Genomic DNA, 25741 nt, shown 5'->3' on the forward strand with positions numbered 1-25741 from the left:
TGGAGCCGTTGCCAAGACTGATTGAGCGAGCTGCACAGCATCCAAAATGACGGTGTAATCTCCCCGCCACGCCGCCAGCTCACACAGCTGCCTCCAATTTGTTCAGGCGGCCCATTATTTTAAAAACTGTCATGGCTACATCCGGCCTAGTGTTTGCGGCTGGCCCTCCGGAGACCCCCCCACTGGGAGCGTCCCCCGCACGGGAAAAAAAAAAATCACTGAAAATGACCTCCGGAGGAAAAACAAAATAAAAAAAAATCAAAATGTAACAGATACTGAATCATAGTAGATCTCAATCTATTCTAATATCAACATCACGTCATCTCTGGCAAAGATCTGCATGGACACCAGATGTATTCAAATGGAAACATATGACATATTCAGACATATGAACAAGTGATTGATGCTTGTTTTTGTGGAGACAATCTCCCCTTCGCCTTCCCCGCCCCCCATCACCCTTGGGGACACAAATAATTTTCTTATCTCCCCTCTTATCCCTTCACGGCCCATTTAACAAACTAACCCGCATTTAAAATGGCAAACGTCAGTGAGGTCATCGCAATCGGTTTCTTTCTCCATTGGACGGGAAGTGTGTTCGTGTTCGTGGTTGACCCACCTGAACTCTGATATTCATTCACCTGCCTTCTAACTGACCAATAGCCAGTGTTCTCCTCCTCCAAAGATCGGTGATTTCCGGACTTCAATTTTAATTTTTAGCATCTGGATGATTGACAGATGGGACCCTTTATGCCGGGCGGAGAGTGGTGGTGGTTAGGAAGAGGGGGATCGTGTGTGTGTGTGTGTGTGGGGGGGGGGGTCATCATTTATGGAGTAATGGGTGACCTGTTTGTTGTGAGTCCCAAACCACCTAAGGGGATTAAATTCTTAAATATATAGCGCCTCCCAGTTTGACGGCTCCTATCCTGAGCCCTCTGGAAGGAGATGAAAGGGGTACAGAATGCCTGAAGTTCATATTCAAGTCTGGATGGTACCTTTTTACCTGCTTTATGTTCGTAAAAGAGCGTAATTCTCATTAAGGAATTGATTATACTGTGGGTGCTCTGTGCAGTCAGAGCTCATTAATTAAAAAGAAAAATGGATCTGGGTCCGATTTACCGTCGCAGTTGCAACTTCTCATGACGCGTCTCGAAATAAGTTCTAATAAATCTCTATACCTGCTCCACAACCAGGAGAAAAATAATATCTCTGTCGCCAGAAATATGCTCCATATGAATGCCCCCTGTTTGTCAATAATCGGCTCATGTCTCTTAAGGCTTTTCTTCTTCTTTCGGCTTTTCCCTTCAGGGGTCGCCACGGCAAATCAACTTCCTCCATCTAACTCTATTCTCCGTATCCTCCTCTCTAACACCAACTACCTTCATATCCTCTCTCACTATGTCCATAAATCTTTTCTTTGGTCTTCCCCAAGACCTCTTGCCTGGAACCTCCAATTCCAGCATCCGTCTACCAATATATTCACTATCCCTCCTCTGAACATGACCGAACCATCTCAGTCTGGCTTCTCTTACCTTCTCTCCAAAACATCTAACATGTGATGTTCCTCTGATAGACTCATTCCTGATCCTATCCATCCTGGTCACTCCCAAAGAGAACCTCAACATCTTCATCTCTGCAACCTCTCGTTCTGCCTCCTTTCTTTTCGTCATTGTAACAGTTTCAAGGCCATTCAGCATTGTTGGTCTCACCACTGTTTTGTACACCTTTCCTTTCATTCATGTCCCTGAGGATTTTACTATTTTAAAAATAGGACCTTGTATTTCTTCGAGCAAGTTTGGAGAAGCCTTCCCACATGACTCCCTTGTCACCACCGATCCAATCAGGAGCTTAATACAGGTGATACACATGAAAGCAGATTCCCAGAGGGTTAGAATACGTTTCTTTCACCTTTTTTAGTGTCTTCCTTCAGATTTCAAACCGTTCAACCCGGCTTGTTTGATAATGTCACACTTCCTGGACTGGAAAAAAAAACATTAGGGGCAAATGCGATCCAGGCAGCAGTGATGTTTCCACTGAGGATCTTGGCCCAGCCTGTCAGGAGTACATAAACATATTTTGTCTCAGAAAGAGTTCTTAGTAATTGATGAACTGCCCCATGTAGTTTTTCTCCTCTCTTCGCACTAGATCCATTTCTTCTGCCCCTCCAACCTCTCTGTTTCTCTATTATGTAATGCTGGAAGCGCTCCATTGCCATTGTAATTTATGACCTTGGAAGTCATGGATTTGGCTGTGGTCCATCAACATTTTTTTATTTGACCGCATGAACCCGAAGTGCCGCCTTTTCTTTTGTATGTGTGTGTATGTTCACGCAGTTTAAGGAGTGTAAGTAAGGAGTAGTAAGGAGCTGACATTGTTTGGCGTGAAGCTGGAGAGCTGCATTCTGATGTAATCCGAGAGGGGACATTGGAGATCTTCAGAAAGAGTGTTTGCAGAGGGGAAACCTTCAAACAGATTGCAGTGAGAGGAGGAATTCCCCGTTCCAGACGTCCTGCAAAAGTGTGAATGTTCTGCTAGTGGAACGCAAACTCAATGTCTTTCAGTGGGGAGAATTCCCAAAGAATGCCCCCCCCCCCCCGCATCTCGAAGAACTCCTGGGATTGAATCCCTTTTGCCGAGAGGCCTTTTCAGGAAAAAGCCCCCGGAGCACATCAGTCATCGAGAAATTTACAATTTCATGATTTACAGGTTTAAATGCGAGTCATAATTCAGTACACTGTAACTGTTTTGGTGCAGAAACCGCAGTCATTGCATCACTTCCTGGCTTCCTCTGAGTGGACGAAAGCTGCGTTGACTGTCTGCTCACGGATTTCAAACAGGAACCAAAACTGTTGGTTCTTAGCCAAGGTTTCTGAATCCGACGCACAAGTGTTTGCTTTAAAAAGCCCAGGTCTGCGATATCTCGTGGGTTCGGTCATGTGACTCGGAGCCTCTGACCCTGGGTCAGCACTTTCATGGCGATTTCATGGCGAAACCTCGACCGCAGATGTTTTTTTTAGCATCGAAAACTTGTTTATTTTCAGTCACTAAACAAATGAAATAAATTTTTCATTTTATCGTGTACAAGAGGTGGAACCCGAAGTGCTTCAAACGATCGATGTTTTGGACGACCGTTAAGCGCGCAAACTCTGCTGCCCGATCCAACGACAGTAAAGAAAGCAGGGAAATCCTTTTCACAGTGGGAGCTGTCAATCAAACTCAGGGGCAGGGGGTCAAATGCCGGTCGACATGTCGCCGTCTTTGCTGACTTCACGACACCCGATGGAGGGAGCTGGAGTTGCCGCCAACCTGCGAGCCAAACGTTACGCAGATCTTGGCAGGATAAGACGGAGACTACCTCAAAGAGAATGAAAACGAAGCCGTAACAAAGACGGAGGCTGTTCACTCGCCTGGAGTTCGCTGTCAGAGTGATTTATCCTTCTCACAGAGGAAGGAAGAAGGTCCTGAAGCAATGCTGAGTGAAACAAACAAACAAAAAAAACCTCCAGGCGCCAGTAATCTGCGGATGCTTTTTTTGTGCTAAAGATGATTGACAGACAGACGAGGTGGCCGTGATAACTGGTGAATAACACACAGTGTAGAGACACACTCTGAAAAGTCGTGAGGGTGTAATAGAACAGTGACTGGGGTTTCAGACTAATAGACAGAGCACCTTGTCTCTCGTGTTGTCCTGTGCGGACTAAATGTCCGTTGGATTTGTTACCAGGCTTTCTGACCGATTCTTTGTCCACAGCTGAGCTGTTGTGTTTTGGCTCCTGTTGAACATGGTTGCTGTCTGTCACAGGGTTTTTCATTAGTCCGGTTTGTTTGAGGCACTCAGTGATGCTATCATGGCTCCTCTATGGTGTGGGCTACAATAACTACCCCTCCAAAAATGGGTTAATGGATGAAATTTACTTCACCGATTTCAATTTCTACACAGTAATACCGTCACCTACGAGTTTAGTTCATTCTGTAATGGAGCTCGTAAGTCACTGTGCTCATGTATCAAATTCAATTTCCCCATTGAAATGAATCGAAACACATATAATCCGTTCCAGCCACCCCTCTTGTTTCGTGTTTTAAATTAGAAAATGTATTTTAATAATAACAAATAACTCATTAAAAATAGTGACACATAATAAAAGAGAATGTAAAGAAATAAAACAGGTTTTTTATTGAGTTTATTTAACTTGAGGTCAGAAAAGATGCTGGTAGCGGGGGGAACAGATCGATAGGGTAAGTTAAGATTTTCAGTTCATGCTTTATCCTTTAACTTAACTTATATGCTACACGCTTAATGCTACAAGTTATCGATAAATTTAACTTGAACACTATGCTACAATATGCACACTTACGCAATGCTGAATTGCTTTTCCAATGGGCTCGTCCATTGATGTTCCTGCAGTCTGCTACATTATATCTCCGTAAATATATTGTGTCTTCTCATAGATGACGCTCCCAGTCATGGTATTTCACCAACAATAACTTTGCCATCTATTCTTGGACAAGTCGACAACACTCACTCCTCGCTCTTGCTTTTCAATGATCGTCACTGGGTTACCAAGTTGCGGCTTAAGCTCGCTTGCTTGTAACTCAAGCTCATCTTGCATCATGGGGCAAAAAGTTGACTGAGGGAAGGCTCGTATCTTGGAAAATTGATAAGGTCATTCACTCGTAGGACAAGGTTTTAGTGTACGTCTACATTTCTATGTTCTTTTCCAGAAGATATTATGAGGTATGGAAAAGGAAGTTGCTACAAGCACTTTCATATCGATATGTCAAGCCACATGTCCTTACCCATCCCCTCTGATCTGCCACCTCTCGGCGACTGTCCACCCCATCACTCCGAGCTCCTGGCTGCCAATTGAACCGGTCTTGGCTCTTCTCTGTCTTGGCTCCTCAGTGGTGGAATGAACTCCTGGAAAAGGTCAGAACAGCAGGCTCGCTGACCATCTTTCTTGAGCTGAAAACATACCTCTTCACCAAGCACTACCCCACTAATTGCACTTAGCCCCCTCCCCCAAAAAAGAAGAAATTAATGTATGTATGTATGTATGTATGTATGTATACGGTTTTGAGATGGCTATTTGGTAGAGTGGGGACTTCTGAATAACGACTACTGGTACTCTGGATCTTCGGTTATTGAATTGCAATTTTTGTGAGTCGCTTTGGATAAAAGCGTCTGCTAAATGACTGTAATGTAATGTAATGTAATGTGGAGGAGTTCTAGTGTTTACTGCTAACCTGATGTGATGCAGCACTTTATTGAGACTCTGAATGGTCTGTGGATGTGAATGACAGAAGCGGTTTTATGTAACCCTCTGACTGACAGTTTACTGCACAGTGTTAAACCCCACCGTCCACAGCTGGACTTTGTATCTCATTATACGAACACCAAGGACGATTCCAAAAGTATCTGTAGAAAAAATGAAACACTGAGCTGAGTCCACTACAGATCCAGTGGCTGTTGAGAAAATGCCGGAACAAAAACCACAACACTGGTTTACCTCCTGGTTAGATTATCTGCAAATATAGGGGTATTATAAATAGTCTTCTTCTGACCCAATGGGAACATTGCGCTGGATGCCAATTCTGGATTGATGGAAAAAGTCCCAAAATCTTGATTGACATCTTGACAAAGCTTGGTTTAAATTTCATTTAAAAAGATTAGCATTAGGGTTTATTTCAGCAAGACATTTTTCATGGAAACAATGTAGAAATTTCCATCAAAAGCTACTCACCCACAGTATTCACCATGTTTGTTAGAGTTGGGTAGAGATTGAGTATCTACTAACCGTTAAACATACCTGCAGCTCACTTCGTTTTTGATAAAAGCTGTGAAAAATACACTTTTGTGTACGACTGCCCTGAGCTCTAGTTGTCCGTACGCTCAGAGATCTTCGATTGATAAAATACTCACCAGCGATTTTGGCAGACCTAATTTCAACTTTTGAAATCGAAGGAGCCATAAATCCCTCCAAAATTAATTTATATGATGCTGCGTAAAGTTTTCTGTCATCGTTTAAAAGTCCCTTGTTTCGCAATTGCAAATGGCTCAGACGGGCAGCGCAAACATACAATTTGCGAAAAAGGGGTTTAAAGATATTGACATTGGGACCATATGTGATGGATGAACGTGTGATTCAGACATTGCGGCCGTTAATCCGCCGCTTTGAAAGGCTCCGCTCTGCTGGTTTGATTCGGTCCACCCTGATTTGGAACCGGACTGCAGGGATTTACTCCCATTCAGCCTCAAGAGTAATAGCAAGGTCCAACACTGATGTGGAGCGATAAGGCCTCGCTCTGAGTTGATCCCAAAGAGGTCAGACTGGTTGCAGCTTTGGCCAGGCCATTCATTCTTTATTTCCAATATCAAACTATGACTCATTGTCTTGACTTTTTCCCAATCTTTTTTTCTATACTTTTTTTATTGCTGTCTCCAAACTGGCTGCGGCCTTCTCTCAAGCTGCACAATTTCAAAAAGTCAGTTGGACTAACAGAACATGGTATAAACCCCTGTTTGCTTTATTGTGAGACCATGATTCTGAAAGACACTGGGTTTCTGACTTTCAGTGACACTTTTTTCAAATCACTCCATCCCATAAAGGAAGAAAAAGGCGTGGGGATTGGATGTAGGAGGGTATGTGACCTCTGAGTGTCAACTAGAACAGTTGACTTGGTGGTGGATGTTTCTCAGATCATGCCCGTTCTCACCATATTGGGGGGGCTTGCAATTTAAAAAGTGACATGATGGCCACTTTGTTTGTGACCCGCTCAAGAAAAACATTATCTAATCGTCGTGCTTTAATGGTACATACAGTATTTGGTACACATTATACGTAGGTACACATGGTACACATTATACGTAGTATACCTGGTATCAGAGACCTCATAGCTAGACCATACATCACCAAGAATCAGAATCAAAATACTTTATTGATCCCCAAAAAGCAATTACCCCCCTGGAGATCAACAAAGTATTCTGATTGTAATTTTAATTGATTCTGATTCTGACTAGCTTACACCAACAGTTGACATATGACGGCCCTGAAACATTGGGATTCCTGATGAGTGTTATTTGGAAACTCCCAACGTCATATGGCCACGTAGGAAAGTGACTTTATTGGGTGTAGCTATGAGGGATAAGCCCTCCAGAAGCCCATAGGGGAAAACAGTCTAGCAGGTGGATATAATAAAGCCCAGAGCATCAGGTGGTTGGAGTTTGGGGGGTTGGCAGCAGAAGCCTTGGGAAGAAAAGTTTGTCAACACCCAGGTAAGCAGGAAGAGATCCTTGTTGACAACCTATTGTAGCCAATGAGGAGATACACACATTAGAGTGCAATTACAACAGGAAAACGCAACCAGGGAAATTATTTTTTGTGTCATTTGTCACTTATTAACAGCTAACCCCGGCCCCCAGATGGCATTACAGCAGTGTGACAATTTGTTTTTTTTAACCGTACTGCTCTTAGAAGACAGCCTTGACAAATTCTTAGCTGGAGTCATATTTACTATACAATGAGGCAGTCAAATGTAGTTGATGTAGCATTAGCTCCTCTGCCGGTTACCTGAATGTTCAATATCAAGAGACACCTAAATTGACCAAATGTATGTTATCACACATGTATTAAAGCCTTTATTACCTCTATAATTGCACAGCCACTGAACACTTTTGCTGCTCACCAGGACTTCCATGAAATGTGGCTATGGTGCTCGAGGGAAACCAGCTGAGAATTGATGGAAGATTGATGGCTGGGATTGTTGGCTTGGAATCAAATGCATCTTCGGGGGCTACTGACTGAAGGACAAAGGAGGCCTGGAAACCATCTGGCTGGGCCTCAGATATGAAGGCTGTCGAATGGAAACAATCTGACTCGGCCTCAGAGGTGGAGGATTATAGCAGGACAGCCTGGGGCTGGGCCTCGGAGATAGAGTCAGACAGCGGGATACTTGAGGGCTGGATGATTGATGCTCAGAAAACAACCGAGCTGACGTACCATTCGACCCGCGACCAACAGGGTTCGTGTCAGTATGGACTGCCGATGGCTTGGAAAAAAAAAAAAAAAGCCCAGAATTGGAGAACAGATGGTTTGGCTTTCCAAGGGATGGCAGACGACCGGGGCTCAATGGCACTGGAAAGCAAAGAAGGTTGGATACCAAAAAAGCTTTGGAGACCACGCCTCCTTGTCGACACGCCCAGAGTAGGACCTCTGCAAATTGTTACATAAAAAGCCACTAAACTGGCCGTTCTGATTGCAAACCTTTAAAGCAACAGAAAATGTAGTCTTCGTCCCCTCTTCGAACCCTCACTGGGTTTTATCCGCTGGTGAAGCATCCAAACCAAATCCGAGTGACCAACTGGACAACCATGGCCTTAGATTCGCAGAGAAACCGCCTGAGGCCTCGTAAGGGGGAGAACTGGCTAAGAGCAACCATGAGTAGGATGGAGAAACCCAGCGGTGTCATAACCTATTCTGAGAAGCCTGGAGAGATTCACAGAAGCCTCAACATCTCAGGAAAACTGGTCAACCCTGGCGGCATTTGCTCGGGCCAGGTCACCTGGAGAAATGACTGAAACAGCAAGAGACAGGAAAAACTGGTTAATAAGGCAAAACACATTAAAAAAAGATATGAGCAGTTTAACCTGCCAGTCAGAACTCATTTGCAGGATCTGAGGCATGAACCAAACCATCCTTGGCATAGGTACCGATATCACAGAAAAAAGGAGAACCTCATTAATTCCCTCCGGGCAGCAGATACAAAGGGGCAAGAGAGGAACAGCTTTGACATTAAGCTTATGTGGAAACAACTAGTCTGTCTCTCCAGATTTAACAGTATTCTGGAGTTGGTCCTGAATACACACAGACACACACACACACACATACGCACATACACGCACACACACATGCCATAATACACTTGGTTGCCGTTTTAATAGCATGGTCGTTCCGCATTTAATAGATGATTTGCTTTCCAAATGTAAAGATGACATGTTCAGGTCCCGTAAGAATTCACACCCCTGCTCTCTCTCTCTCTCTCTCTCTCTCTTTTTGGCCGGCTTTTCATAAACAGGGTGACAGTTCATTTAGTCGAGTGAGTCGGTGCTCCGAGAGAATTGATGGTAGTGTTACCCAACTGATTCCCAGTGAACCATGTCGCCCCAGCCTCAATGACCCACAGGAGTGAGAAAAGAGCTTTTCTTCCTTTTTTTCCTTTTTTTTTCTTCTTCTCGCTAATCTGCTCCTTGTCTCGCTGCAGGTCTGGACACAGCCTGGCTGTCTGTTGTCACACTCGGTAGCTCCTTCCCTGCCAACATATCCAGTTCATCAAAGCCCTTTTGCTCTGTTATTGTATCACTCTCCATCTCTCAGACTGGTTTGAGAGAATTGACAACAATCCCAAATTGCAGGAGTTTGACTTTTCTACCCCGGGGGAGGAAAAAGTGACCTTTATTAACTCGAGTGCTTAAACATGAAACGCGATGTTTTGGCTGTTCTCAGATGTAGGCTCGCTGGCCCTGCTCCAATTTGTGGAAACGCCCAGTGGTCCAGTCACTCTATTGGATGCACTCCATCCACTAGCTTGTGCTGAGTTCAGTGAGGGCATAGGATAATAATTCTTAACAGTACTTTCACACACAGACTGCGCCAAACTGACCACAAATCATTGACTTCCTATAAGAACTGGTGTTTGCACGCATATATAGTTAGTTGTGGTAACATAGACGTTGCGCAGAACCCTGGCAACCAAATGAAATCTGGACGTGCTCGGCCCTAACGAATCAGAACACGGCCTTTTAACTCCCATGATTCTTTTTCATCTGCTTATAAAGTACCCACTTAGTGGTCAGTCGGTTGGCAGGTCAGCCGCAGCAGGTTTTGGCAGTCCCGTTCCCTGCGCCAACGTACAACCGAGTCACTTAAACGGAAAGAGTGCTGACTTTGGACAGTGTTACGATTCAGAACCCAAAGTCATAAAAGTCCAGTAAGCCAAACCTCAGCAACAATGCACCCCATCTAGAGAGACCTCGCTTTCGAAATTTGTTTTTGGGTCTTTTTCCATCAAGCACTTTTGGATGGAAAACAAGAGATGCAAACAGGCTTTGACTGAGAAGTAGTTTGTCACTGTGTATTCCAAAAAAATATGTGTCTATCAGACACAAGTTCAGACTCACCAGCCGCTCAGTTGCCAGTGTTAGGGTTTCTAATCTGCCAATGACCTTCAGTTACACCATCATTTCCTTGTTGATCAATGTTGGCTTCATATTCCTGTTCCAAAGATCCTGCCACTAGTCCCGCCAACGGAACACTGGATGCCTGTGTGGGTCCGGAGATTTGATTACCATTATATCGAACACTGTAATAGGTGCAACTGTGAAAAGATCACTGACCGGGGGTCATGGGGTCTACAATTCCCAAAGAGGTGCACACGGGCTAGGTACCAGGGGTCTGGAGATACCGTCAAAGACATCCCCATCTGAATCCTGTGCGAAAATACTAAACTGCACCTTTCAACGCAGAAACCAATCAATTTCAAAAACTTCCGCATGGTTTTCCATGATTTTACATGGAGATGATTTTAATGTAAGTAACTGAAATCGACCCGTTTGCGTTGGGGCATTAGCATTGCTCTGTAACTGAAAAAAAAAAGAACTCGTGATGGAGAATTTTTCTAAATCAATTTTTAAAGATTTTGCAGAATGTTTGGCCACCCGGCAGACGGCGATATGCGTGCAGAAATGGAGAGAAAGGAGTCTAGCTGCAGTCGCAACGGGTTGCAGGGCCGTCCTTGTTTGGTAAAGTTTCTCTGCCGTTCGTGTCTGAGTGGGTTTTGTGTTGTTGACCGGGTTGCCAAGAAACCCAAGAGTTTATGACCACACATGCCAACTGCACATGTGTGGGACACATCTGTTCGTGAAGACAACTAACCTAGTAGGTACAGAACCATATGGAGATCCACCCTCCACACTGCTCTGTACTGGGGTCCTCAGGCAGGGTATAGTATTCCAAGTGTCATTTAGCATTTGCCTGATGCATTAGGTACCATGACAGTTATTCCTTGCCTGAATAATGTTCCTCTGCTTGTATCCTGGCACTCACAGGATAATTTCTGGCACAGCGTTCTCACATTGATCTACTGGCGTCCCACTTCGCAATGACAGCAGCTCCTCCTACGTAATGTCAGCATTTGAATGTAATGGCATTTTCAAAATTTAAATGAGACACAGAGAAAAGGTCATTGGCTTGATTATTGATGTGTCACAGAAAAGAAGGCATACATTTTCTTACTCCCATATAAAGGTATTTTTTGAAATGGCTAAAGGGATTCTCGCCAGACCCCAAACAAAAACGGGAATTGAAATAATGGCGCTTTCGAGTAAACATTGTCGGGATTAATAATTCTTTGCATATATACACTCGTCAGCACCTGTCGGAGGAGGCGGGTTTCGAATAATAGAGGCCATTGTAGTCCTTTGAATTCCCTTCAGGCTGCACTGCCCTGTAGTGTCTTGCCTCAGTACGAAGTAGGTGCTGGGCGTAAAGTAAAATGTTTCAGCAGGACAGAGCCTTTCCCTCTCTTCTTTATCGCTTTGCCCCAGTGAGTTGTTTATTGTGCACGTGCAAATTCGCTCAACACGGATCCCAACAGCAGATCTCAATGTGGAAGAGCATTAAATATAAAAGATTGCAGTGGCAGTTACCTCGACATGCGTGCTCACACAACACACCGACCACATCCTCCTATTTCCATATTTTCACGTCACATTATAACATGCAAGTCAGCTCTCATGTACAATAAAACATTCAGTGAAGTGCAAAAACCGCAGAGGAACATCCTGTTTGCTTGTCATCTACCAGACCATAATAACACTTCTTACCTTGACAGCAATATGAATAAAGAATGCATCATAGATATATCTGCAGTCACTGGTGTCCTTGACATCTTTCTGACTGTAAGTGCAAATCTGCACGTCAAATGGGATTATTTATCCAAAATGGAAATAAAACAGTTGTCATTGTTCATCTGAAACTGTCCCCATGCCCCTCCAGCCACCACCAACCATGTACCAGTAACCAACCAGAGAAAGCCTATCTTTGTAGCCACCTAGCTTTTGGATAAATCTGTGTCTGTATATGTTAGCACCGGCACTGTAACTGTTCTCGATTTTGAAGATAGCAGTTCATCTGCTTTCCCTAGATTTTTGACTGGTCTACGCCCAAACTTAAAGGAATCACTCACGCAACATTGTAAAACTCAAATAATAATGTTAAAAGAGTTCATGGCTTTTTAATGTCAGAGAGCCTGACATATGTGCCTAAGAAAAAAAAAGACGTCTTTGATCAGATTGTCACCTGCGCCGTTGTTTCCACTAAAACCTTTTCATTATTCACTTGATCTAAACCACACCTTTTCAAAGCCCCATATCCGATTTGGACAAAAATATATGGAAGAAAAAAATGGGTCAAATGATTTTTTTTTCTATAGTCCAAAAAAATATAGAATGCTAAAGAGCCACATTGCAGTTCAAACTGGAACCGCTGTAAATTTTATTAACAATCTGCCATATTGGCTTTAAACTACCCATCGAGGTCAAACTGGGTTGCTGATCTCTATTTAAGTGTTTTATTGCTGTTAAACTAAATGATATGGCACTAAAAAGTTTTATGGTAATCCAAGCGATGCCAACACTGTAAAGCACGGGGAAAAAAGCAAGTTGCAGTGCAAAACAGAGGGTTGTTGCAAATCTTCCCAACAATCTGTTCCGTTAGCGTTAAACTCATGTGTCTCTCATTGCCTGTTGAGAGCAGAATTCGGCACTGGCTGCCCTCCAAGCACCCTCCACCCCACCCCAGAAAGAAAATTGAGCAATATTGAAGCCATATTTTTTGTTTTTTTATTTTTTGTGGGGGGGGTCAGAAAAACCCTTAAGTAGCTTCATGAACACACTTGTGCTTGTTTTGGCAAAACCTATTGGCTCTGCCGCTGCCGCCGTTGCTGCTAGGCGGCGGTCTCCGCCTCGCGCAGCCTCTCTACAAAGTTGTGTGTTCAACAAGCACGCAATGATGAATGCGCTTCAGTAGCTCTTGTGCCGTTTTAATTGATCGCAAAGCTAACAAGAAGAAATGGCTCGGTGTGAAAGCTGGAGTGCGCAGACATTACGATCCCTAATCTATGGAAGTATGACGCTGCTTCCCATGCATTATCACACTTTTATCAGCACACACACACACACACACGCACTCACAGGACTATGAGGTAATGGAAGTGGACGCAGACAGAGGCTGGGCTGTGTGTTGGCGGTGTTGCAGCAGCTCCTGGCCATGCCTGGCCCTGCACAGCTCTGCCCAGCCATAATACTCTCAACCTGCTAATCTTCCTGCACAATGAGAACACTCCTGTTCTTTGTGCTGGCGAGCCCAAAGTGTGTGACCCTCTTTGAGCCTCACAGTAATCACGGAAAGCATAAAAGGTCCCGCTTCAGAACCGCCGCTCCCCCTCCCCCTATCCCCTTTCCCCGCCACCCACCCTCCCCCCTCCTCCTCAAACAGCTTTTTCTTTTTTTTGTATCAGAACCGTATGCAGTGAAATGAGGCCACAGAGCGGAGTTTGATACCATTCCAAGAAGAAGAAGAAGATGAAGACAAAGCAAATCTAAATAGGGCTGGGGAGTGGAGGGTGGGGGGACTTAAATTTAGTCTCATCAGAGCAGCATTAAATCCAATTTTGCACAGGGCGGAATCACGCGTTAACTTACCTGTGAAAGTGGCTCGTAACTGGGAGCAGCGTTTTCACGGCCTGGTGAGCGGCATCCCCAGGCAAAGCTGTTATTTAGAGTCACTTCAGGGCTGGGGTAATATGACGAGACGGCGAAGATGACCGCCTGACACGTTAGTTTAGTTTCTGACCCATTAGCAAATCAAACATCAGCAGAGCTGCATATCCCCTAATGCCTTCCAATGACTCCTGACCAATCTCAGATCCTTAAATAATGATGGCACCTTTCCAAGAGGCGATGCGCTCCATGATCCAATTGAGTCTATACTAATCGAATAATGAGGGACATTTGAAACAATGTGTGGGCTGTTTCATTTTTACTTCCCTTTAACATGCCCCCCACATAGGGAAGACTTTTGGAGCAAAATCACAGACATGGCTACAATTGCACCGTTTGGCCACTAGGAGCACTGACATCCCAGCCCAACTCTTCCTGTGTCCCGTTGTGCTCACGTTAAATCTTGAAAGCAGCTGTTTCAGGCTTCTAACCAAGCACGTGCACTAACGCCCAGGCAGGATGGGGAGGCGAACGGGGTGAAAGAAGTATTCCTGGTATCATAGCCTTAACACTAAGGGCTGATTACATTACATTACATTACATTACATTGCATTTGGCAGACGCTTTTATCCAAAGCGACTTACAATAGAGCACATAGGGACTGCAAATACACTTCCAAATACACGATGCACAGGAAATATACAGAACAGTAAGCTTGGGTTAGTGAGTTTGTTTTTTTTTTTGACAAAGACATACACAAATGTACACACACACACACACACACACACACACACACACACACACTGCATAGCCTAACTTGCTGCCTAACCTGATCTGGGGCATCAGCGCACTAAATAGTCCTGAAAGAGAAAAGTTTTTACCTGTTTCTTGAAGGTTGAGAGAGAGATGATGCTAGTCTTGTTGCTTCTGGAAGTTTGTTCCACCACTGAGGTAGTAGAACTGAGAACAGTTTTGCCTGAGATCGCTTAGAGCGAGCAAAAGGTACTGCTAGTAGGTTTGTATTAGAGGAACGCAGCTCTCGGCCGGGAGCACAAGGTCTTATCATAAGGTCTGATTCACCAGCTGCTCATTTCTACACCAATAGACAACTTGTATCATCCGCTTTTTATTAGCGTCGGCCGACGGATCCGCCACTGTTTGTCCTGCTGTCGTTGACCGAAGAATGTAGAGACCTTTTCCACAATGTTTCCTTCCACCTGTCTGAGAGCAGTAATAGAGTAATAAATCCGGTGTAGGAGATATCTGACACCTTTAACTGACCTGATGTTCAGACTCCTGCTTGGCAGAAAGGAAACCATCAGGTGCCATTGAGGACATGGACCGAAAATAAGCGCTTTGTTTACTTTCGCTGTCATCTGCATCCAATATGATCAGCCTAGCTTAGCTTTTGATTAACATCCAGTCATATAAAGGAGGGGTTTATACATATGACATATAGTCAGTGGATCAGAACCAGACCAGAAATTGGAAGCTAATATCTGATTTAAAGTGCGCTCCTCTTTGCCGCCACTTCCTGTCGCCACGAGGCGAAATGCCATGCCGGGTGCGTAGGTGCGGTTTGGAGCAAAGTAAGGGCGCCAACGTGTTGATTTAGAAGCCGGGGCTAAATATTCTGGAGCTTCTTAATCTCTGCACGCAAAACCTGCAGCAGCAGTGCACACACACACAAATGCTCGCATGAGGGGCGCCAGCCAGTTGGTAATTAGTTTCATGCACATTGTGTGTTGTTTTATTGTCTTGAACGCATCCCAGAAATCTGGGAAATGTAAAAAATCTGGGAGCGCCGCGATTTTTCCAGAGCCTCCTCTGTAGTTTAAAATTTTTATTTTTTTATTTTAGCACGTTCACTATGAAAAAAAAATACCCCGGGACGATAGCGGTTCAGAGAGAGAGGGAGAGAGAGAGAGAAAACTAAAAAAATATAATGTAAATGGATGACTTCTGGTGTCATCGTTTCTTTTAAAGCCATGAGAAGTGATGGAAGCCTGAAAAGGCAGGATGGAGCGGAGCAGGACGGGAGGCCGTGTTGTTGGGACGGTGGGTGGGATAACAGTAATATTTGTAACAGTATCCTATTTCCTGTGTTTACTTTCCCGGAGCAGAGATGTAACTGTGAGATTAGAGGCTCGGCTGGATGTTGATGTTGAACGAGGCCCGGATGACTGGAGACTCATGGTTGACTTTGCGGTGAAGCTGCTGGCAGGGAGATGACTCTGAACAAATCAGCTGATTCACACCGCGCGTGCACGCGCATATGAGTGTGCGCTTGTTTGCGCTCCAGTGTGTTTGAGGACGGACGGCAAATCCCCGTGACTTAAATTATTTCATTATAGTTTGAAGATTTGTTTTAAAGGCAGGTTTAATAGGGGGAAGAGAAAGTCTCAAGGAAATGAATGTAAGTTAGGGTAATGATCTGGTTGTGCACGTACATGTTTGTGTGTGTGTGTGTGTGTGTATTTGACAGCAAGGAAGAGTTAAACTTACTTACACAAATTCCCTTTCCATTTCCGTATACATGACTATTAAGAATTTTCAAACAGAAATTAATGCTGTCAGGACTAATAATAGACATACATTAGACATAAGCAAGATTGTATTAATGCAGATTCCTGAATTATATAAAAATAAATGAATCAATGAAATTCAACATAATAAACATGAGCATGTCCGGATTCGGGGGCTCGCATTTCCTAGAACTCCATGACACAAAATTACAAATTACATGTTCCCCCAACATATAACAACATAAATTGCTTAAAAATTATGAGAAAGAAAAAACAACAAAAATATACAATAACAGAATGCCACAAAAATCTGCAAGATCTGTTGTCTGGGAGTGAAAACTAATTCAAAACCTGAAATGGTGAGCCTTGCTTTGAAGGGTTCGGACTCCCTCTCAATTCCCAAAATGTTCCTGTTTGTTGGCATCGTCATACTGTAGGATTAAAGAACATGGTACAATCCATGGGGCTGGAATTATTGATCATTGCGGTAAAAAAGATGATGGTGTGTTGATCGGTCGATGTCATGGTCGGGATCTCAATTGCCACTGTTTCCACAGCACGAATTTGACTCCGGGCCTGTGTACGCTGAAATATTCGAGTACCACGGAGCCTATATTTGTATATTTGGAGCTTTTTTTTTTACTGTGAGGGTTTTGATGTGTCTTGTAACGCTATAAATGAGAGAGCCCTGTCAACAGACAGAAATATGTTTTCACCATATGTTTAGGGCATAAAAGTATATAAATCAGGCTTCAGGCTTGTTATAATATCTTTATAAACCCTTCCATAAAAAGCCTTCAGACTATAGGAAGGGAAACAAGAGACTGTAATGTCTGGCTAGGAGGAAATTATAAACTTTTTTAGAGAAAAAGGAATGCATGTGTTTTTCATCTGTTATTTCACACAAACTTTCAAAAATCTGCTTGTTTTTGTTGTTCATTTTTTGCGTAATTATAGAGGATAGCTATTAAATGCATTTTGTCAGTAATTTCAACAGCTTTCATTCATGTATATGTTACTTTTACAAATGTTTAGTTTTGGGTTGCTTTTTTTGGAAACTAAATGTTAAATTGAATCCAGTTGTCAATTTTTCAGGTAATTTAGTTCAAATGAATGCATCAATATCATGGTGTATTACATGATAATATAGGTACTTTTTGGACTCGCTTTAAGTAGCTTTTTCGGTTTCCAGTCTTTCCTGTTTCTCATCATTTTAGAGGCACCACATTGACAGAGAAACCGTCACAATTTTGTCTCATATTGTGGATGAAATATGTTTTTTGCGGATGATAGTGTGACTGAGAACGCAGAGGGGTCAGTCTGAGGTGTGTTCAGTGTGCAAGTGTGTGTGTGCGTGTGCGTGTGCATGCGTGTGTGTGTGTGTGTGTGTGTGTGAGTGTGAGACCGAGTAGGCAAACAAAGCGTCTCTTCCAGGCTGAGTCAGGCTTGTGTTGTCAGCACCGGGATCCTCGACCGCCTGGGATTCAGCAGCTCAACGGAAAGCCCTTCATGTTGTAACGGCTAATTAGCGCAAAAGCAACTGGCCAGGCGAACTTGCTTGTGGGCGGCGCGGCGCTGTTGGTGCAGAGGCCTGATGAGGCTTTGTGGCCTTTTAGGGACTGTCTCACTGGATGTACCGCCAGCTCTGTGAGTCGCCACAGCGCCGTTTGATCAGCCGCCGCGACCCAAAAACCAGGTCAAAACCCCAGAGCTGATAACCGCCGCACTGCGGATCACTGCCCTTTGTCAGGGGGCTTTAGCTTCAGAAGTGCTGGCTTCAACGGATCTTTGATGCTGCCTGAAATCTGGTCCTCCGCCCCTGACCTCACCGGGCAGCTTCACCCCTCAGCTTTATTGGATTCACATGGGCTTTACAGGCCAGAGTGTCCAACTTGTGTCATTTTGAGGGAATTTAGACCACTAAATTCACGGATCAAACATGACCACTGGTGGTACCAATGGAAGATGCACCGTCAGCAGTGGAGCCGCAAATTACACTGTCATTATCACACTGTCAGTGTGTGTGTGTGTGTGTGTGTGCGTGTGTGTTTCTGTCCCCGCAGACATGAATGATGCCACAACAATGTGCATGACAGCTTAACGACAAGAATGTTTACCTCATTCTGTAATAAGAATACCTGCCACTGTGGCAGAGAAGCTTCGTTGAAATAGTATAATAAAAATAACCTTAAAAACTAAATTTAAATCATATTTGCCCCAGAAAGGTCAATATAAATAACCCCCCAAAAAAACGTATTATTCACTTGTACAATAATTTCTTTATGAAATAATCATTGGACCGTCATGAAGGAACCGCCAGGACATTAGCAGAAAAAATTGTGAAACTGTGATATTAAACTGCGAGCCTTGCGCGTTTAGATCGGTGTTGGACTTTTGCGGTTCCAAAATGACGCATCCGCATTCCAAACGTTGACCTTCCCCACTGAGCTGGTGCCGTTCCATTTAGAAGAAAGGGGGGGGGGTTTGAGGCCTGTGTCGGAGGACCAGCCCATCGGTCGTCTTCCTCGCGCACACCAGATACGCTCAGAGGCTCAACCTGCCTGAGTGAAAACTTCTGCACTGCACTCAGCCCGGGTAATTCTCCTCCTCACTCCGACGCTCCATTGAAACACTGCTGTGTTGCATTAAAATACCAGCGTGGAGGCCAGACTCCAAATATTCAATTTGATTTCGCATTAGCAGGATAAGCTGAATCAGGTCTTAGAGGCAGAGATCAGTCCAAACCGTGCAGCTGATTTAGGATCGGCGTGGGGCTTTTCTTTTTTTTTTTTCAAAAGATAGCTGAAGTTCGCTTAGCATGAACGGCATGACGAGACACCATCTGTCTCCGCTTGTCAGTTTCCATCGACGGCGAATTCACAGTTTTTAAATATCAAACCCAAAATTAGCACGTCTCGGCACAGTAAAAACATCAAGGATGCGTCCGCTGACCAGATTACAGACGTCGTCCACGCGTAATTGCAGCCCGCGCCTGAGCGCGAGTGCTCGTAAAACACAAAAGCAGCAAAAAAGGGGGAAAAAAAAACACGCATGTGTCCGGCTAGCATCTGTTTCCATTGGCCCCTGAATGTTTACAGTGAAAAAAGGGGCCTCGGCCTGCTTCCAAACCCACCGGTGTTTGGATTTTTTTTCTTTCTTTTTCTTTTTCACAACACATCTCACTGCAAAGACGCAGGGAAAGCTGTTCTATTCAAACTGCATCTTTAACCTGGTTAGCAGAGGCGTTGACATGAAAAGCGTCTCATGAAAATGCCGGAAAGAGGAGAAAATGAAGATTCAAGTGTTATATGCTTATGGAAGCTGATACAGCTCCTTGAATACTGATCATTTAACTTGATAAGTGATTCTGTTGATCAATGATCAATGCACTGATAGCTCATCCATTTATATATACTGTATTTTTTGGATTATAAGTCGCAGTTTTTTTCATAGTTTGGCCTGGGGTGCGACTTATACTCTGGAGCGACTTATGTGTGAAATTATTGAGCTCTCTTGCTCTGATGTGTGTCTGTCTGTGTCTGCGTGTGTGTCTTTAATATATCAGCGATCGTCACACACACACGCCAACCAATCAAAATTCAGCGGGGGCGGGTCATGGCAGAAGTGCGTTGTGAGAAAAAGATGCTACCTGCTAAACAATTCTATTTTTATTTTTAATTGCCTTTCAAGATGAAATGTCTATTCTTGTTGTTGAATTTTATCAAATAAATTTCCCCCCAAAAATGCGACTTATACTCCAGTGCGACTTATACATGTTTTTTTCGTTATTTATTATGCATTTTTGGCTGGTGTGACTTATAATCCGGAGCGATGTATGGTCCGAAAAATATGGTAATAGAATATAATACCATGCGCGTTTGATTGCCCCACTCTTGGGACATTTCAATAACTATATAAAAATTCTAATATATTTTACTCTGTAGTCACATATGATTTCTACGTTATTCCTACGGGCAGCAGCTCAATTGGTACCCCCTCTCTACATGCTCCATTGTCCTTGGGCAAGACACTGTACCCCAACTTGCTACTGTAGCCTGGCTGGGGCCTTGCATGGCAGCCATCAGTGTGTTCATGCGAGTGTGTGTGTGTGTGTGTGTGTGTGTGTATAGGTGAATGCAATCTAGTGTAAAGCTTTGAAACCGCAAATGTGTGAAAGTGCTATATAAGTGGAAACCATTTAGTGCTTAGCGTTTTCCAAAAATGACCCTTGTGAAAAGTCTAAAAATAAAATGCTTGGAGTCTCATTATGAGTCCTTATGATTCGTTTGGAGCTGCGTTTGCAGTGACCGGGTCTCGATGCTGCGCCTGACGGGGCTTTTCTCTTTTTATATCCTACATGTTGCGCAAATGACTAGCCGGTGCTAAAATAGCAGCGGCAGTGACCCTGACTGTGACCCCGCTCAGTTGCCACGGACACCTGCGGCTGTTAGGGTTCACGCGACCGCTCCCAACTGGTTCCTCCAAACCGCTGCCTGAAATCAGTTCTGACATGTTTGTTTGTGGCACATGGAAAAAAGAAACATGTCTGGCTAACTTGGAGCTCCATTCTGAACGGTCTGCCCTCGCCGCTCCCCGTCCAGGAATTTTATGGATCTAAAAAGAGCAGTTTGCGGCGACTTCCTGCAGCCTGCCTGAAAGGATGTCGGCAATGTCGCTTTCTCAAAACCTCCATCCTGGCAGCCGTGGGGGGGACCAGAGCGAAGAATCGCTTCTAATCACTTCCAGAGTGTCTGATCCATCGGATGGCCCCACCTCAGGATCAATCCCCTTCCCTTTCCCCCCGCTGGCATGTTCTTTTTGCAGTAAACACTGGCTTTATGTGGTCGTGAACAAACGTCAAATTCATGGATTGTGAAAATGTAAATTTCCAAGGACTTGAGAAGTTTTGGAAAATAAGCAGCGCCAAGAAATCTTCTGGAAAAGGCGGAGTTGACTTGGAAATTGGACGTTGGTTCGTCTTCAAGTAGCTTTCTAGATATTTATCCCATATTAAACCACGTGTCATTAGCTTTGAATGTTGTTACAGGGTTGTCTCCTCTCACGGCCCATTACTTGTGTAATTAGAGTAAAACGAGTATTTTCTGCTCAGGCCTCTAACCAACCAATGATTTTGCAGATTGATGCTCTTACAGACACGATCAGGATGTTGCTGAAAGGAGCATTTTCCTATTTTTGGTCAGAAATATCGCACTTTGGCCCTGGCGAGCATGTTGGGGCGACGGCTGAAACTATATTTCCAATTTACCTCGGGAAGTATGAGTCACAAAAAGATACAGCTAAATTACCAAATATAGATCTCATGTGGATGAAAAAAAAAGATTCAATTTTGACAATGATTGACAGCTGCGTTTGGCTATCGAAGTCATTTATTTAGCTTCAAAAGGCATCCCGTTAAGGGTCATGAAGTACTTTAAGTCAAGTGTTTTGTAGACTGACTGACCAAAATGTGAGTGCGGCCATGTTGACACTGAACCGCGGCCCATCTCACTTCAACCCACTTCTACGGAATTTAAAAACAACTGTCGCTGCCTTAAGCCGAGTGGACAAGCTAACTAATTGGCGTCTTAACCGCCACACGTTGGGGTTACCTGCCTCTGACTTCCTGTTCAATTCCTGTGTGGTCCTTTCCACTCCAGTGCTGCTGCTAACAAGACACTTCACATCGCCGGCAAGTTCACGACGCTGCGTCGTCCTCTGACCGGGAGATTACCCCACAGATGCCAAGCCGCCGAGTCGACCAGTTCACGTCACGACCCCGAACCTTTTGTTCAGAAATAACCGCTCCCCATTTAACCGCTCCTTCCTGCCTCACACTGTTCCACCTCCCTGCCCCATTCCTGTTTCTCCAGCGTGCACCCCTGACGAACAGTCGGAGACCTTCTCTCCTCACCGATACGTTTTTCTGCCCACGTTACCCCGGGTCGACGGGATACGCGTTGGAAATATACTGCTCAAAAAAATAAAGGGAACACTTGAACAACACAATGTAACTCCAAGTCAATCACACTTCTGTGAAATCATAGTGTCCACTCAGGAAGCAACACAGATTCATTTTGACTTGTTTTAAGGACATTACATCAAAGTTGGATCAGCCTGGAGTTTGTTTTTACACTTTAATTTTGAGTGTGATTCCTAATCCAGACCTCCATGGGTTGATACAATTGATTTCCATTGATCATTTTTGTGTGATTTTGTTGTCAGCACATTCAACTGTGTAAAGAGAATAAGAATATTTCATTCATTTAGATCTAGGATGTGTTTTTTAAGTGTTCCCTTTATTTTTTTGAGCAGTGTATAATCGACGGGATCAAAAAAAAAAAAAAAAATCAAATGGGATGGCTGCCATTGGGTTGCACAACCGGCACAACCGGCACAAAGAAATGCGAACAGACTTTCATGTAATAGCCACGTCCTGTTTTCATTCCAGGCTGTTAATCCTGAAAATAGCTGTTCTGTCTTCCATTTTAGGGAAAATCAGAAACCCCTAAATAAGGACCATCGTCTGATGGGAAGGATCCAGTGTCTCCTGGTGGGTTACCAGGCTGTATAGAACAGATGTGCGGACAGTTGCAGCTCAAAAAAAAAACAAAAAACATCAGACATCTAACAAACACAAATGCAGTGTAAGAATTATGTAATATGGAACTCATGTAGTATCATTTACTGAGAAAGGCAGTAAAAATAGCTGATGTCGACGGTGCATAATAAACATATGCACAGCTAAGGAGACATTTGCGGAGGGAATGATTAGATGTGACATTTTTAAAAAAGTCTGAGCGGGATTATTGGCTTTTATGCATCCGTGAGTTAAATTTGGTCTTTACTTAATCCTGGTTTTATTCTTTCCCCCCGGCCTGGTTACACCAGATGTCACTGTTACTGCTCTGCCACTGTGACAGCAAGTGTCTCAGATATATTTTTAGGTTCGATCTGGGTCGAACTGCTATACCGTTATGACTTTGTGAGTGGCTTGCAGCGCAAGTCCCGCCTCTTCCAACACCTGAATGCATGTCACGCCGCGTTCTCACCAATCAGATGGAAGCTCTCATCCGTGTGATGACTTCGCCTCTCCCTCTAGCGACATCTGGGAATAATTCTCCCATCCTTGTCAATTATTTCATTTATGCCTGTCTGGATTCACATAAGCTTCCATGGCGCGTGTGTATGTTTGTTTGTGCGTTAGTGTCAGAGAAAGCGTGAGCAGCTGCCAGCGGGGGCCCGAGAGCGGCGATGAGTGGAGATGTTGCAGACTCCCTGGGTCTTTGAATGCAATGTTTTTCCCACTCACACTCATTACCCCGGTGTCGGGGTAACCAGCACACAAACAATGACAAAAAAAAAAAAAACAAATCAAAAACATGAGTTATATCACACAGAGACATGGAATATTCACTCGTCTAGGTGATTTAGGGTCTCCGCTGAACCTCCTGCGTGTCTTTGGACTGTCGGAGGAAAGTGGAGAGCATGAAAACTCCTCAAGGAAGGGTTCAGAATTGAACCAGGGATCTCCTCAATGTGAGGCTAACCGCCACCTGCCCAATTTGGCGATATTTTCAACTAAAATGCTTTTCTTATTGACAGCTAACAGGGTTTGAATTTATGAGTAAATGTATGACTGAATGAGGTAGATCAATTTCTTAATTATGCAGTGTGTGTGTGTGTGTGTGTGTGTGTGTGTGTGTGTGTGTGTACGTTTGTGTGTCTCTGTCCAAAAAAAAAGAAAAAAAACCCTCACTAACCCAAGCTTACTGTTCTGTACATTTCCTGTGTATCGTGTATTTGCAAGTGTATTTGCAGTCCCTATGTCCTCTATTGTAAGTCGCTTTGGATAAAAGTGTCTGCCAAATGCAATGTAATGTAATGTAATGTAATGTAATGTAACCAAAGCTGAGGAAAAATGCAGGTTTTCATCGTGAATTTTATCACAAGTTTACAATTCAGCTTCAACCAGGGAGGAGTAAAACTTCATCACTACTTAAATTAACTGTTCCATTTGTATCCAGGTTTAATCGTTCAGAAAATAAAATAAATAAACAAATACCGGTACTAATACATTTTCCATTAGTCTTAAGGGGATTTTTCCACTGAAGCCAAACAGCGCCCTCTGGCTGCTGGAGGCTGCCAGCTAGCCTTGTGATCCAGGACTGAGTGCCACGCTGGGTTTAAGCAGCTCCGTCTTGAGCCCAGTCTATTAACTATACTTATTATTTGAATCATATTAGGAAACGCCAGATGATGTCCATTATTCGACTATATCAGGCATTTTCGCCGATTCGTCAGGGTTGTGCCAAGTAACAGAGCCATGCCATGTTATTCTCATGTATATATACTGCTCAAAAAAGATAAAGGGAACACTTGAACAACACAATGTAACTCCAAGTCAATCACACTTCTGTGAAATCATAGTGTCCACTCAGGAACCAACACAGATTCATTTTGACTTGTTTTAAGGACATTACATCAAAGTTGGATCAGCCTGGAGTTTGTTTTTACACTTTAATTTTGAGTGTGATTCCTAATCAGACCTCCATGGGTTGATACAATTAATTTCCATTGATCATTTTTGTGTGATTTTGTTGTCAGCACATTCAACTGTGTAAAGAGCAAAGTCTTTTATAAGAATATTTCATTCATTTAGATCTAGGATGTGTTTTTTAAGTGTTCCCTTTATTTTTTTGAGCAGTGTATATGTCCCTGCAGACCCCCTCAGGTTTAGAGCAACACTTTTGGCACCGAAACAAACATGTATGCTTGATTGGCAAGTGTAATCAGATTCTCTTGGGACGTCCCGCTCAGGGACAGAGATGGGAAGGGTGTTGAGCTTAAATGGCGAGGTCTGAAAGTAAACGGTTCTGAGGCTTGAAAGGGATTCAGGCCAAAGAGTCTAAATGTGAACCAGGGGGTTCACCTGAGGTAAGTCAAAATCAGAAAGCCCAGTAAAAAAGCCCAAATGAGACGGCTAGCTGGGCAGAGGGCAGAGGACGATCATTAAATAGTGAAAATACGTCACTGTTACAGTCACACTCACACACACATATACATAAATAAATGTAATAATGGATTCTGTTGCTCGGAAAAGGAACCCTCAACTCCAGGAGAGGATCGTTAAGATCACCGCCGCCAAATTTGAAATACATCACCCGTCTTATTCAGGATATTGTGTTTGTGTGATGCAGGTATCGCTTATCTGGGTGGGGCCTGCAGTGCCAAGAGGAAGTGTGTGTTGGCGGAGGACAATGGACTGAACCTGGCCTTCACCATCGCCCACGAGCTCGGACACAAGTATGTCTCTGAGTTTCTGTCTGGTTCCAGTGTCTTATTTTGAAAGTCTTTATCCTGTTTCCGTTGTTTTGCTTCGTGCCAGTTGACGGGGCTTCAAACAGGGAAGTCCTTGGGATCAGAAGGTGATGATAGTCTTTAAAGC

General features: G+C 43.8%; 1 protein-coding gene across 1 annotated transcript in view; it reads left to right on the forward strand.

Annotated features, from left to right (window-relative positions):
* The window catches only part of adamts17 (ADAM metallopeptidase with thrombospondin type 1 motif, 17), a 108803-nt gene that overhangs the window by 37083 nt on the left and 45979 nt on the right, over positions 1–25741 (forward strand). Inside the window, exon 8 of the mRNA XM_086143722.1 lies at positions 25494–25599. Coding sequence (XP_085999848.1) covers positions 25494–25599 — 106 coding nt within the window. The remainder of the gene's footprint in view (positions 1–25493; positions 25600–25741) is intronic.

The sequence above is a fragment of the Fistularia commersonii genome, chromosome 3 (genome assembly GCF_037954325.1).
Source record: "Fistularia commersonii isolate RoL2024-O1a breed Wild chromosome 3, RoL_Fcom_v1.0, whole genome shotgun sequence".
Lineage (NCBI taxonomy): Eukaryota > Metazoa > Chordata > Actinopteri > Syngnathiformes > Fistulariidae > Fistularia > Fistularia commersonii.